At 40.3% G+C, this 15,807-nt stretch overlaps 1 protein-coding gene across 1 annotated transcript in view; it reads right to left on the reverse strand.

The window, feature by feature from the left end:
• The window catches only part of cacna1da (calcium channel, voltage-dependent, L type, alpha 1D subunit, a), a 64,914-nt gene that overhangs the window by 3,842 nt on the left and 45,265 nt on the right, over positions 1-15,807 (reverse strand). The window contains exons 30-44 of the mRNA XM_042403819.1: positions 15,319-15,402; positions 9,594-9,722; positions 9,436-9,501; positions 9,246-9,337; positions 8,977-9,136; positions 8,403-8,530; positions 8,208-8,304; positions 7,997-8,099; positions 7,715-7,816; positions 5,895-6,028; positions 4,848-4,964; positions 4,019-4,407; positions 1,137-1,265; positions 852-991; positions 9-115 (exon numbers count right to left, since the gene is read on the reverse strand). Of these exons, the coding sequence (XP_042259753.1) occupies positions 9-115; positions 852-991; positions 1,137-1,265; positions 4,019-4,407; positions 4,848-4,964; positions 5,895-6,028; positions 7,715-7,816; positions 7,997-8,099; positions 8,208-8,304; positions 8,403-8,530; positions 8,977-9,136; positions 9,246-9,337; positions 9,436-9,501; positions 9,594-9,722; positions 15,319-15,402 (1,977 nt within the window). The remainder of the gene's footprint in view (positions 1-8; positions 116-851; positions 992-1,136; positions 1,266-4,018; positions 4,408-4,847; positions 4,965-5,894; positions 6,029-7,714; positions 7,817-7,996; positions 8,100-8,207; positions 8,305-8,402; positions 8,531-8,976; positions 9,137-9,245; positions 9,338-9,435; positions 9,502-9,593; positions 9,723-15,318; positions 15,403-15,807) is intronic.

Raw genomic sequence — 15,807 nt, forward strand, 5'->3', positions numbered from 1 at the left:
TGTATTACCTGGTGCTGCATAAGGTGCAGTGGTAGAGCAGTACGCTGATGTGGAAGCTCATCTTGGCTACTTTGTCTGCGCAGACACTCAAAGTTGAAAGATGGCCTCCTGTGACCTGAACAAGCCAGGTGTGGACCAGTGAGTGACCTCATGCAGCAAACTTTGACAGCATGCAACACTTTAACATTTCAAACACTCAATATAAAACCGGGTGATTGGTGAAGTGAAATGTGTTGGTATGTGTGCATTTAGTAGAGTAAGACTTTGAAAACAAAAAAACAGCTTTGTGATATTTTTTTTCCAGGACTGCATATGTAACACAATTCACAGATGGTTTATAGCTACCAGTGCTTGTAGACTTTTAATTGCCTTCAAAGGATAATTGATTGATTTAAAGCCCCTAAAAAGTTTAATTAGTATTTCTGTAAAACATTGTAAATGTCTGACTAAAATTCGGCAAAAGCAGCAATCAAAGTTTTAAAAATCATCTTTAGGTCTCATTTATTAAGAGTGTAACATTTAAAAACCTTTGATTGGTGTACAGAAGTATGGATGTGGCATCACCTTTTCCCACCTGAGCCCCGCCCACATCAGGACAGAAATCTCTTTAATGTGAAATAATCAAAACTGCTCTAACTGTGGCAGAAAATTGTATTTTCATGTGGGATCCCATCACTCATGACCGGAGGCTTTTGGGAATATAAGTTTTCAAGGCCGTCTTGACAATATCACTTAAGAGCCTTCATGCTGTTAACAATGTACAATAAGCTACAAATATTAAATGTTATGTAGATATAAACAGTATTTATGGAAAACATATAATTCATGCAGTAGGAAAAGACAGGAGATACCTTGAGGTGTGGCAGGGAGCAACCGTCTCTTTGGTGACCTCCTTGAGTCGCGGTAGAGAGGCTGCTCATCATCGTCATAGTAACTGTCAGGGTGATGGTAACCTTTGGGAGTCTCATACTCTGTGTCACTGTTCTGATACCTGTCAGCACAGAGTAGTAAATATAGGACATGAGGTTTCTTGCAAAAGCCACAAGGAATATGTTTCCTGTTGTGAACAGAGCAGGGTACGATAACACATAAGATTGCTGAGTAAAACTCAGAAAGGCAACCAAAAACGTTAATACCTGTCCCCTGACAGCATACTGTCGTCTTCATAAAACTCCTCCCCGCTGTAATACTCGCCAGAGAGGCGGTCTTCATCAAACTCCTCCTCCCTGCAGATGGTGGGGTGGCGTCCATCCCCTGCGTGGGACCTGATGAAACGTCAGGGCACAGGGGTCAGAGCGTGCACACACTGCTGCAGTTCAGGGGGATTACTGGAATAGGGCCATGCACTGCCATGCAGACGCTAGCCTCCAGGGGGCTGCGATGCAACTGAGCACCCTTATAGGTATTAACCAGTTACCACAGCCAAACCAAAAAAAAAAAAAAACAGGCAGATGTTTCGGGCTTAAAAGCATCACTCATCTAAACCTCTCATCTACCTTGACATCCTTCCTTAGATTAATTAAAACGATCTCTGGTTTGGAATCATGGAGTGAATTGAGTGTAGGGCTGGGAAAATTTGGAGGCAAACAGAATTAGTGGTGACTAGTAGTGCAGTTTTTAAAAAAGACATTCTCCTACACTTCCTTGTTTTCGAGTATCTGTGTCCTTCTTCAAAGCAAGCACTTTGACACATGCATAAAGCAGGGCCGCTCTCAGCGATATGCTGGCCACTCATATTCATGTTATTTCTCCTTTTACCTTAAAAGCACTGACACAACTGCATCATAACAGAGGTGGACAATAACCAGAGAAGTGAAGGGCCAGCATATTGCACGTAACACTGACTTAGCAAGGATGCAACCATTCACCGATCCAAAACCAAGTCAAAATGCAATAAATAAAGAAATAAGAAAAATAAAATCCTCTCTTTGGTGTTGAGACATACTGCTGGAGCCAAACCTAGAAAAACAACATACCTAACATAGGTCTCATAGTAGCGCCTTCTGTCCAAGAAAGCAGAGGGATGGTTGAGAGAAAGCATTTTGGTTAGGAAGGAGAAAGGGAGAGGGAGAGAACAGAGAGAAAAGGGCGGAGAAAGCGTGACATATATATCATACAGTATATGAAACATATACAGCATTCTCATATATATGTATGAAGAGGAGAGAGTGTGATGGCAGACGTTCACTCCAGTGTTGGTTGACAATTCCATTTTCTTTTCTTAAGATAAGAAACAAACAAAAAATAATTTCTCTTTTGTAAAGTGGCAGCAATGAAATTGTCCCCCAAACTTATTGGGTAGTAAAGAAAAACAGGCCCAATACTGGAGCGGCTGACTAAACAGAGCATGGGAAATCAGGAGATAAATGTACTATTGGTCACTTATGAAATTAACTGTCAGAATGAGAGTCGGCTTGTGATCCATTATGGAATGAAGGATTTACAATAAAGGTTTGTGAAAGAGGAAGGTTTGATAAGAAGCTGGATCCTGCCTGTGGGAAAAATACTTATGCAACAGATGATGTCCTCTTGTTGCAGAAAGCACAAAAAAACTAATACCAATATTTTATTTTAACCTAAGATAGCTGCGTAAAAAGACTCTCAGGTGAGGGAGCGAGACAAAATTCAAAATGTCTGCAATTGCAATTATGTACTGATGTTTCAGCCTTACACTTGAAGGGAAAATCTATAATCCATATCTAAACTCTTACACTTACTGTCAGATATTATAACTGTGTAATATTTTATTTATGCAAGGTATTCTGAATTACCCCTTAACTGTACCCACAATCCATAAGTCTGTTTTATGTACTTCTGTTAAAAATAATAGGAAAACACAACAACTAGAGATGAACATAAATTCAAAATAATCATTTATTATCTCTCCATATATGTATCTTGACAAAATTCTCATATCTGAATGAACCAAATTTTACCAAAGTTTGTCATGGTGTGAGATCTTAAAGGAATAGTTCGATAATTTGGGAAATATGCTTATTTGCTTTCTGATATCTGCTTGTTAAATATGAAGCTACAGCCAAGAGACTGTTAACTTAGCCTAGCATAAAGCCTGAAGTAGGGGGGACCACCTCAACTGGCTCTGTCCAAAGTCTTGTGCTGTGTCCAAAATCACAACTTACTCATTCACTTCTCCAATAGACACTCAATAGTTGAATCAATAGTGAGTGTCAGCTGTCAGCTGTATAGTCGCAAAACGGTAATTTTTACATTGAAACCTGACGCTTTGCATTGTGGGATTATTAGCAGAAAATGGTATACATGCCATGGGCACTACTTTTTTTGTTCCATTGATGAATTTTTGAGGGCACTTAGTAGAGGATAAATTTACACACTAAAATCAGACACTCAAATAGAATGGCAGACAGCATATATAGTGCACTAAATAGTAAATACGGAGTGATTTCAGACACAGCCTGGTAGGTGGATTTTATTACCTTTCGACAGAGCCAGGCAACCTGTTTCCCCCTGCTTCGTGTCTACGTACATACTATGCTAAACTAACTGTCTCCTGGCTGTAGTTTCATATTGAACGATCAGATATGAGAGTGGTATCGATCTTCTCATCTAACTTTCAGCAAGAACGCAAACACACAAGTTTTATTTTAACTTTGAGAACTTTGTGGTTTATTAAATTAACTTTAACATGAATTTGTCATTACATCCCTAAGAAAATGGTATCTCTGCCTGTTCTACAAAAAACATATGCAAACTAATAGAAGAGTTTTGTTTTTAATGTTACAGTTAAAAAAACTTCTGCAACAAAAATCCACTGTAGATAAGTTGGAAATATCTTGATGTGATTTGATTTTACATGTTTAGTTCAAGTGCTTTCAACATTTGGCAAGTTATGGGAACAAGAAAACACTGGGCTCAGAGACACAGGGTACACCGATGGCTGCTGAATGGAGCTTTAGGTGGGATTGTACATTTCAACAGGTATTTTAGCTGACAGACTTTTCTGCAGCAGAGCAAAAGCTGATGATCAGTGTGTTGGTACCTTTGACCCTGTGGGGTCCGGGGCTTGTCATAGTCGTAGTAGGAGCTGCGAAGACCTGGGTAGCCATTGGGAGGTGCATGCTCATAGTAGCGATGGTGTCCTCCGTTGGGCAGACTGGACACGTTGGCATTGTTGAGGTTGATGTTGGTGGATTTGGGAGACTTCCCGTAGGAGTTGTGGTGGCGGTGGTGGTGATGGTGGTGGTGATGATGGTGGTTGGGGTGGGACATTGCATTGGCTCGAGACAGGCGTCCAACAGGCTGCTCCATATGAGCATAGTGAGGTGGCGGCTGCACCTGCAGAGGCCGCTGTGTTGCGTTGGTCTGGTGGCCGTTGGATCGTCGATGACCACCGTTCATGAGATGGTTACCAAACAGTCCGCCATTACGCTGTGAAGGAATGCTCAAAGTAAAACCACCAGGGCTTTCGTTGTTTACAATGCAGAACAAATGTACTATTGATGTTAAGTCTGGGAACTGATTTTCTTTTCAGAAACTATATGAGCAAAACATAAGTTCAGAAGCTGGTTTCATGGCATATGACATATGTGGGTAAATGGATGCACTCTTTGTAGTTTGTTGAAATTGAAATGGAGGAAAAACATATAAGAAGCCAAAATAAATAAAATGTACAAAAAAGCTACATACTGTAGCTGTAAAGATTAAAGATGCATCTACTACAGATTTAGCTGATTATTGTTTCTTGGAGTACATTCCTTTTTATAGAAAGCTCTTTCACATGGACATAACCATTGAGTTATTTCATTAAAAGCACAAAATGTAATTTTTTCCACAAACATTCCCCTGTCAGGTAAAATTAAATCAGTTACCCTATAAATTTCTTCGTCTTCCTCTGGTATAAAGTCTACTAGTTCGTCATCTTGCAGATCACATGATATCGCTCGGCGAATTTCGGGCCCAATATCATGCAGCGTGCGAAGACCAGCCTGTAACCATGACAATAAAAAGGCTAAGCGCTACGGCTGGGACCTTCATCTTACAACTCACATTACGTTATCTGACATCATACAGTCACAACCACACATACTGGGCATACACACACCTGTGCTGGAGTATGCAACACCTGACATTTACGGTACTGACAGACTGTGGGAGATGAGAACACACAGACAGACAAATGTGCTCTCCTGAATGCAACCTGCTGTGAATATTATTTTGCTGAAATGTCTTGTGCAGTATCCAGCTGTGCTTTCTCTCACATACGCTTCAGTGAGTGCAGTAAAAATCACTTTTCTTCCTTTCCTTTCCTTGGTAGGTGTACTTAACCAAAGTAGGATAATATACATTAAGATTTTATTATGAATAAACTAAAAGCTGGTTGCTGGCATGTTTACTGTCTGACAATGATATATGGTGACAGATTGAAGCCATATATCGTACATTATAAGGTAACAGAAATGGCAACAAGCTTTGCATGGGAAGTTCATGAGTCGATGAGTGAATTGTGATGCACAGAAAACACGTGAAATTATGGCTGGAGACAATGACACACGCTTAACATCAACGTCTGTGATATTTAAAGACACAGAGACACACACTGATAACACAAATAACAGTAACAGATTCATACTGTACACCAAGACCATGAACGTCCTGCTGGATCATAAACCATAACATTAGCACACTTGATGATATTTTAATGAAATGCACAAAGACACATTTTACAAACTTGACTTAACAAAATTACAATGCTAATAAATCCATGTTTTCACACAATTTTCAACAATCTTTCTTGCTTCTCTCATACATAACACACTCACACATACACACACACACACACACACACACACACACACACACACACACACACACACACACACACAGTCAGAGTCGCACTCAAACGTTGTGAGACTCACCTGTAGAGCAATGGCTGTGTTGTTCTGGGAGGGATGTGCACCCACCAGGCCTTCCTCTTTACGTTTCTTGAATTTCCTAAAGTAGTCCTGTATCAGGAAGGTGGCATAGAACTTCCCCACGGTTACCTCATCATCTGAGTGAACAGACCACACAAATGCTTCCTGTGTCAGCAGGTCACTACACACAGCACCATGGAGGGGGAGAGAGAGAGAGACTCTTCTCCTCCCTCTTTCATTTTCCTTCAAACTGTGGCTCCATCGCCTCAGGACTGCAGACAAGTGAGGCACTCTTCAACCCCAACCAATCAAACAATTTAAATTATATACATCCATCTTGATGGTGTATATACTGTACCTCAATGTGCACCATGTGAGATCCTTCGCTGTATTTCAAAAAGAACAAAAAAAACAAATATATGCTACGATGTCTTTACTTTGTGTTTGTGTATCTATGTATCTGAAGAGCTTTTAATGATCCATGTGGGATCTTCTACATTATATGTTTGATTTTAAATTGGATAAATTAATGTTCAAACACCTACAGTATTAATGTGAGTTTTTTTTATAGCAACGAGTTAAGTAATTTCTGTAATTTCTCTTCCCCAATGTTGGGCTACCAATGAAGAGGTGAGAATCAGCAGAATTAAGGTCCAGCAGACTTTAGAACATACAAGATGATTAAAACAATACTGCTAATTTTCAATCTGTGCATTTAGTAGTAACATACACACTTCAAAATAGAAAGACTGTTCCATATTTGGATAATATTTATCTAAAGCAACTGTCATTAATTTACCTTTGAGACACTTTTTAAAAAAATGCTCAAATAATTTTTGTTGCAGCAGAACCTAATTCTTACTTAAATGTCTAAAAAAGCCATTTACTAGACTACTTTAGCACATGCAAGCAAGCAGAACTACGCATCATATGTGTCAGTATGTTTGCGTGAATTTACCCGCTTATGTTCATGTATGTTTTTTGGTTTAAACGTGTGCTAGTCAGTGAACACTGTAATTGAAACTGCGTATGGGTGTGATCTTGCATGTATTTTGGCCGATTGGATATTTTCTTTTTTTTTTTTTTTTTTTGGAAGAGTGTATGCGACAGTGTGTGAGAATCATTCTGAAGCAGGGGTCTGAATCACTTTGAACAAGCACGCTGGGGAGAGAGATCGGAGACAGAGGCAACACTAGTTCCATGCCACCACCCTAAAACAGAACTGCTTCAGAATATTCTGAAGTGCTTCAGAGTTTTGGATACAGAGATATAAAAAATGTGAGGAGAATAAGCTGTGGAAGCTCAAGCAGTGAGAAAAGGACAGAGATTAAGACAACAGAGATAAAGAAGGAGACAGTGAGAGACAGACAGTTAAAGAGAGAGAGAGAGAGATTAGTGAGAAAGACAAAGCATGCACTTGCACAATGGTCTAAAAGGCCATGCAAGCCCAAAGCCCAGCAGACAGTCATTGGCCTCCATCAGCATCCAGGGCAGGAGGGAGGAGCGTGGATCAAACACACACGGATAAGAGACACACTGCTGAGGGGGCAACCAGGAGAACATGAGCAGAGCAGAAACAGCACGATACAGCTTTACTTGTGTGTGAGAATCTGACTGGGTGTGTGTTTTATTTTAAGGACATTGAAGGAAAGACCAGTTTTGAGCTTCCTGTAATCTTATGGAAATAGCATGTGGGCAGTATATGGTGTCTATGTGTGATTCTCTGTGCAGGCTGCTTTATCTTGGTTTGTGTGTCAAACTATAACAGAAAGTTTAGGAGGTGTATGTGATTTCATTGACAGACACTGGCCGATTCCACTAACCACCAGCAGGGGGCACCACTTGATCCAGCAGCTTCATGCTGGTTCTCTTCCAGATTTTCTTTATGACGGCCCGCAGCTCTTCGTTGGCTTGCTCCAGATTACCTGCACCACAGGGAGACAAATGTCCCTTAGAAACGAGCACACCAGTTCACACCCATTTTAAATCAACAAAAGCTTGTAATTACAGGTAACAGAGACCATTAAACTCAGGGACTATATGCTTTAGTATTGTATGTATTCTTAGAGCGGTGCAGTGTGATGTGATTTGTATTCAGTTTATACCTTCTGTTTTTATCTTCAAGGCTGTTCTCACCAGTGCAAACAGAGTGGCATTAAACATGACTGTGCCGTCACTGTTCAGAGGCATGTTCATGGCTACTAGCCTCTGAAAGAAGAGAGCAGATACAAGACTTTAAAAATGTACAACAGGCCTGCTGAATGTAATTTAAAATGTAAAAGATGTAAATGAGATAATAGAAGAAGGACAGCAGACCTTGCAAGCCACTCTGTGAGGGCACAGTTTGCCGAACCCAAGAGGAGGCTGGATACGACGAAGAAGAGTTACAACATCCAGATGCTTAATTCTGCCCCTGTATGATAAAAAGAATAAGATGTTAACCGACAGAAACAAACGACTCCACTGAAACATGAATGTGATATGTGTTCAGATAGATAACAAAGCACATACTTGGCCTCTGGGTCGTATTCTGACCAAATTCTCTTGAATTCATCAAGGTGGTGTGGACCAAGAATGGACCAATCACGTGTCAGATAGTCAAAGTTGTCCATGATGACGGCCACAAACAAATTGATAATCTAGAGAGCACAACAAATTGTCTTGCATAATTCTTCTTAGTGTTGTGGTTTATTTTCATGTGTTTCTTCAGATATGAAGAACTGTCATTGCATAAGATCGTATGACATCAAGCACCTTCATCATTAGACACTGTACATTTTAAGTTTTTTCAACTATAGGTCATATAGGTAAAAATATATTTAAACCACAAACAAAAGTGTAAATATTGGCCTCAGGTTGGCATGTGCAAAGATGTAGACCAAACATTTAGCAATACGTGTTTCAAAGGTTGACATTATTTATACTTTAACCGTGGCAAACAACAGTTTTTCAAAGGTAGAAATATTTCGTAATGCCTTTCATGTTCTACTGATGATGCAATTAGAAAAAGCACAGTAGATAACACTTAGCACAATAAAGTAAATAACTAATGGTTGGCATAACACGGTTTAAATTGTGTTCGTACCAGGAAGGCGCAGAGCATGTAGAAGGTGATGAAGTAAATTATTGCAAATCCACTGCCACACGTCATCTCCTCCCCGGGGTTATAGTCGGACTCTGGGTCACACAGTTTCCCTGGCATACAGGCCAACATGATCTCTTGCCACGCCTCTCCAGTGGCACACCTGGGGAACAGACAGTTAGGACAAACACAAACCAATTACTCAACTATACAGACCCAGAAAAACACTCCATCAATTTCCTGATGACCTCTGACCCTGAAATCTCACTGACCTGAAGAGAAGCAGCACAGCCTGAGGGAAGGTCTGGAAGTTGTTGTTTCTGTTGATGTGTGTGCCATCCACCATTGCAATCTTTCCAAACACCTAAAGCAGAAATATTGCCCGTACGAATACAACTGTAACCGTACCAACTCGGTAAAGATTGAGAGGAAAAATAATTTCAGTCGAGTTTAGTTACCCACCTGCATGCCAATGACAGCGTAGATGAAGAACAGCATGGCTATCAGAAGGGCAACATACGGTAGAGCCTATAAGAGGGGTGAGAAAGTAGAAAAAGATTAACATGATAGACTTTGATACTTTCCTCGGTCACTGATTGAATAATTGTACAAAACCTCACCTGGAAGGATTTGATGAAAGTCCAAAGCAGGGTGCGAATGCCTTCCCCCCTGCTTAGGAGCTTGACCAGCCGCATGACTCGAAAAAGACGGAAAAAGGTGATGGAGATGCGAGCGCTGTCCTCGGTGTTCTGTGAAGAAACAGCCCAGAGTCAGAGGAAGGCACAGCAACAGTTAGTGTAGTGAACGCAGAGCCCCTGGCTGTGTTTCGCAGGATGATGAGGTCTGAACTCGGTACCAGATACATATGGGCTGAGAAAGCAGCACTGCACCTTTATATCACAGGAAATCATTAATGTCTTTTGAGCAAATATAGCTTTGAATTTGTTTTTTTTGTCCAATTATTTTATCCAGCATATATATAGCTCTAGATTTGTACTTTGGATTAAAATATTGAAAATGATTGCAGTGTAGCTGCAGCTGATATGTTTCTGTTAGTCTGCGTCCAAAGCACTGTCAGGAGCCCTGTCACTGTACAGACCTACAAGGGGAGGAAGCAAGGAGGCAAGCATGCTGGAGAAAATCTTGCCATATTTGACAGGACACATCTGCACAAGCATGGCACCCTCAGTCCAGAGTCACTGCATGCGGAGTCACAGTGGGACCAACCCGAAAGGGTCGGCCAGGAGGTTTACAGGTCAGAGCTGGGTGACCTGATCCCAGGGGTCATCCATGGGTCACTACCACACGCAAGAATGGTGGCAGAGACCATGTACCAGTGTCAACAGTACAAACGTGAGGAGCAGCACAAAACCGCTCCCACCTAACAGGACACACAGCGTCACGTTTGAGTGACACCCTCGCCTTAGAAATAACTCCAAACATTTAAGGAAAATGTAAAGCAAAGTTTTTTGAGGATATATGCAAATGAACAAACAGAACAAAAAAGAGAAATCAAAAGAAAAAGAATGGAAACCTTACCATGAGAACATAAATTGAAATAAGCAATAGATCATAGAAGGTGAAGAAGACAACAGAAAGATACCAAACAAAGAAATGCAAACATAAACATGGCATGGCCCTGACAGGAGGGAGGGGGGTTGGAGCATCTTACCCCCTGCTCATCCACCTGAGGAGCCTCCGTTGGCTTTAAAATCAAAGACCTGTATTAATGACTTGTACAGAGCCCGCAGGTCTCACACACACATTGGGCCAAACACGTAAACATCACATTTTTTATAAAAACAAGTGTTTATCACACAACGCCAGCACACGTCAGTCAAGACGTAGACAGAATGAGTCACTACTCTTCTCACGTACAGTGTAAAACTGACGGGACAAAACTGTCTTATTGTTTCACTATGACAGAGACAAACATTCATTGACACCCTACTGTACATGTATCACTGTCTATATACACTTAATGTAATGAGAGACATAAAACATTATCTTAACACTTTAAAAGACTGCCACAAAACGAGTTTACAGTTTAACATTCCTATGTGGGACTTAACAAATTACATGTCAGACTGACAAAACAACATGAAGTTACTTAAATACTGAGTAACATGTAAGACTGGAACACAACTTTATCGCTCCCCGGTGTAATGGTCATAACTGATGAGTTTAAATGGATTTTATGGCTAAGATGCTTGGCGAGCTTTGGACAATGTTAATGAGAGGCTAACTGACTGACATAACAAATGTTATGAATTCATGTCATGACAAAGGCATAAAAGTCTGCTATTTTAACAGAGCCTCGACTCCTAACTAAAGCTTTATTTTTCCTGTTTCTCATATAGATTCAAGCAAATAGACTTGACTGGACAAAAGTCATACATTGTGTGCATAATGCATCATTAATGGCATCCATCAAAGGCTGCCATCTCACCCTCTTCTGGGCTGTAATGACTTACCGGTAAATCAAGTATTTTGAAAACAATGTTTTTTTAAGTAGCTTGAAATGAAAATGCTTGCTGATCGAAATAAGACTGAACATAATAAAATAATTTGAACTGCACAGTCGCTCACTCAGGTTCACACCCATACACAGTTATTGTTTGCAATTCATGTCAATAACAGTACATAACAGGGTATTAGCAGTATTCAGCGAGCATTTGTACAAACAGAAAGAGTCCAGGTGCAACATAAAAATAGAAACATCTATCATAGTGGTGGTTAGATTAAACCTGTATAATGATAATGAGATTACTCGACACTGAAAAGGCCTATAGAGAATATCAGAAAGCAGAACTCGGCACAGAAAACAAAGACATGTTCCAGACAGATATGGCTTCATTCAAATCCCTCAGCACAATACTTCACAGTCCGTCTGTATGAGGTGCAGAATGGGCAGAAATGATAAAATGTAGAATTAGCTCGAGGAGGTTCTTTAGGTAATCCTGGCCACAGCGTTGATGGAGCATGCGTTCAGCATTGCCACGTTGCTGGGAAGCACTGCACGCACACGCAAGACATTTGGATGATGAGGAGCAATTTGTGAACTCATAGCAATGCAGCAACTCATGCATGTCAGTAGTGCCCCGCAACAAAACTGCCATAGCAGGGCGCTCTCACAGTCTGGTGCAGAAAGAGGTGATTGAACAACAGAGAGGGAGAGAGAGAAACAGAGAGGAAACCAGAGATAGAGACCAAAACTGGGACAGAAAGTGAAACCAGACAGATTGAGTCATACTGAACTGGGAAAAGGAGGAAAGACAGAGAGATGTAAAGAGGGAGAGAGTTACTGTACAAGTGTTCATGCACCTGACTGGAGTCTACACACCTGCGCTACACATGAGCTCCATTCTGAGCTCCATTCTGAGCTTTAAGAGCTCACTACAGGAAGACAGAACAAAACACAGAGACAATCACTCACAGAGACACAAACACAAGATCATCAAAGAACCTCAAACTCAGCTGCAGTAAACCACCATCAGTGTAAACGTTCAGAAATCAGGACTAATTTAGTGTCTTCCGATCCGCTGAGGAATTTTTAGTTCACAGAATCTTACCTGAGAACTGCACAGAGAAAGAATAGACTTTTTCTTTCATTTGTGGATTATAACTGAAGCATAGTCTAGAAAAAACTTTGATTTCCATACAAGTTACTTTGTGACTTGATCTGTTTTCCCTAATATTGATGCCTTATATCAGCCGTATGTGAAGCCACAGTGGCCTACACAACTTTAAGGAAAGTAAATGATGATACTTTTTAAAAAAATCTTATCAAGAATTTCTCAAGTAGATTTAGCTTCGCAGATGTTATACAGATGTTGACCTTAATGTTGTGTAGGTTGGACATTTCCAAGCAGCTCTGAGCTCCAGGGCCATTCTGTCTGGAGGTAAAGATCGAGGGGTATGGCAAGAGAGAAAAGGCAAGCTTCACAAGGCTCTATGGAAAAAACTGACCGGAGGGGAATGGAGCGGGTGGCCGAGCGCCATCTGTGAGAGGCGGGACATGGAAAGGATGTTAGGTAATGAGGTGAATGGCTGATGCTTCCCAGCATGCATTTGGAGAGGTCACAGTTGTCAGGCAAGAAACATAACAAAAACAAGACTCATGACTGGAATGGATAAAGGCAGGCACGTAGCAAAAAACAATGATTTAAAAAGCAAAGCCATCATAGATCAGCTATTACAAACGATTAAATGGAACCAGAATGATTTAGTCACACAAAGAGCAACAACTGCATGCAACGCAAACCAGAAATAAGTGTAGGTTATGTGTGAAAGTTACCTCACAAGAACTACTATGAAAGCCCTTGTGACATCAACATCATGTCCCAACATTCAAAACACACACGTACGTATAGTACATACCCACTCATACATACAGCACGCCCTAAAGTACATACTGTACACACATAAAACACACATGCATGACAATTAATAACCCACACACGCCGCCGTATGTTTTAAACAAAGTTAGTGCTTGTTTATACACTCATGCAGACACATATTTTGAAACTGAGAAGACACAGAAAACATGAAATATAACTCCAGAAAAACAGCACTGCAGCTCAAGACACAGGAGCACTCAGAGGGGGAAAGGGGGGGGGCAGGTTGAGCAGTGAGTCTTTGGTACACTGCACCTATAACAAGCACCATCATCAGCATAACTATTCCTAGGAAACTTGAAACTGTGTCTCTCACCATTCCTGGTGTTTGTTTGTGTCTTGGACTACAAATCTGAACATCTTTACCATTTTTGCACCAGTTGAACTCAAAGCATAACACAACAAAGTGGACGTTTAGTCTTTGTTTTAGGTGTTTTGTGCAGAGCCAGGTCATAAAGAGAAGAGTATTTTTGTTGTTGGTAGTAAAATAGAGAAGAGGTCATCTACTATTTTATCGAGACTTGACATGAATTTTCTAAGTGAATTACTGACTTTGATCAACTAAATTAAGCTTTCAATTAAAATTAAATCCATGTGTTACTGTACTGCAAAATTACAAATATCTATTTTTTGCCCAAGTCAATAAAGCATCACATAACTAATTAAGTTTTTAATCCATTCGCACTATAAAGGGGTCCCGAAGATAAAGTTGTTATAAACAATAGGTTACACACATACAACAGTTTCGTTCATTGCCATACTTGCCTCTACAAGTTTCTATGGAAACAAAATGAACAAAAGTAAGAATTAGACAACCTGCTCTGAACTAAATACAGGCCTCAGTTCACAAAGAAATCTGAGAGGCGGTCACAATCAGCATGTTTTTCACAAATTTTGTCATAATTCCTGCAACAAACAGTTACTGAAACACAGTGACATTAAGACATGGAGAAGAAGCAATATTTCAACAACACAGACTAGTAGATTAAATCAGATGTAGCACTGATAACAAGAGGACATTGATTGAAGTCAAACTGAAGCTTTACAGAATAAGCTGATGGCTCTTTAAAAAACTAAAAATGTCTTGTAAAGATGTAACGTAATGTTAAGTTTTAGCACACTCAGGAGGCTCTTAGTTTAGCAGATACCATTTTAAAGTGGAAGTTACAACTGAACAAACTAAAGCAGATGATGATTGCCAAATGTTACATTTTTCTATATATATATTTTTTTCTTTTTCCACTTTTTTCTATTTTTTCTGCTTTTCTTTGTGAAATACTACATATTTTCACCTCTTAAGGGCTGTAAAATCCTACAAATTAAAAAATCAGAGAAGGAAAAATCACTCCCCTGTTGATCTGCTCAAAACTCTCATCATGAAGGTCACAAGTAGTTTCATTTCAAGAGGCAACAAGCCAAAAAGGTTACTACACTAGAGGATAATCAAATTTCAACAAATAATTCTGGTCATTGCCATGTGGCTTTCCTGTCAGGCTTCAGTTAAACTGGGAAGTCAGAAAAAAGTAGTACTCACATTAACTTCAGTGATAGCAATATCGACGACGCTACCGACAACAATTAAGGCATCAAATGTGTTCCAAGCATCAGCGAAATAGTGCTGTTGTTAATGCACGACATGACATGTAAAGGTGAAGATGGGAATGAAAGAGAGAGGCAGAGAGAATCAGTGAGGAGGTGAAGGAAACAGAATCAGACAGATGAGGGAAGAATAGAAAATGAGAGGAAGACAGGGAATGAGTCAAAGGATTTAGTGAAATGGCAGGATGAGGGAGGACAAAAAGAGAGAAAAAAGAGACAGTATTAAGAGAAATCAGATAAGAAGTCAGAAATCTAAGTCCTGCTCTGAAAGTCTGCGGTGTGAGCCGAGGTGGCTGGAACAGAGAGAGGTCAGAGAGTGGTGGAGCCAGTTAAAGCTGAGCTTACTTACATCGATCTCACTGAGAACAATGTCTACTATGCTGCCAATCACAACCAGGGCGTCGAACACGTTCCAGGCATCTCCAAAATAGCCCTAAACGAGGTTGAGCGAGCAGTGGGCAAGTTGTATGCAGCAATAACAAAAAGTCTTTACTCTCACACTGAAATTTAGATCCACTTATGCTGGTAATTTAAAACACACAAGAACCTCTGCTGGCTACTCGAGCTGAAAGGCTCATTATTATAGTGCACTGAGCTGCAGAGCACCAGATCTAATTGATGTTGATTCTAATATTACATGCAAAATCACTGCTGCCAAAAACTTGACAAACAGCAAGGGATGTTTTAGCAAAAAGTCAGCACTGCACCCCACACTGTCTCTTACTAGCATCCTGTCCTTCTTCTCAACACACAGCTGTTGGCCAGCACGTCACGTCGAGGGGAAAATGAAAAAATATTCACAGACTCATCAATATTTCCACGTTCACATGTGCTGCTC

This window comes from Thunnus maccoyii, chromosome 3 (assembly GCF_910596095.1).
Source record: "Thunnus maccoyii chromosome 3, fThuMac1.1, whole genome shotgun sequence".
In the NCBI taxonomy this organism is placed as follows: domain Eukaryota; kingdom Metazoa; phylum Chordata; class Actinopteri; order Scombriformes; family Scombridae; genus Thunnus; species Thunnus maccoyii.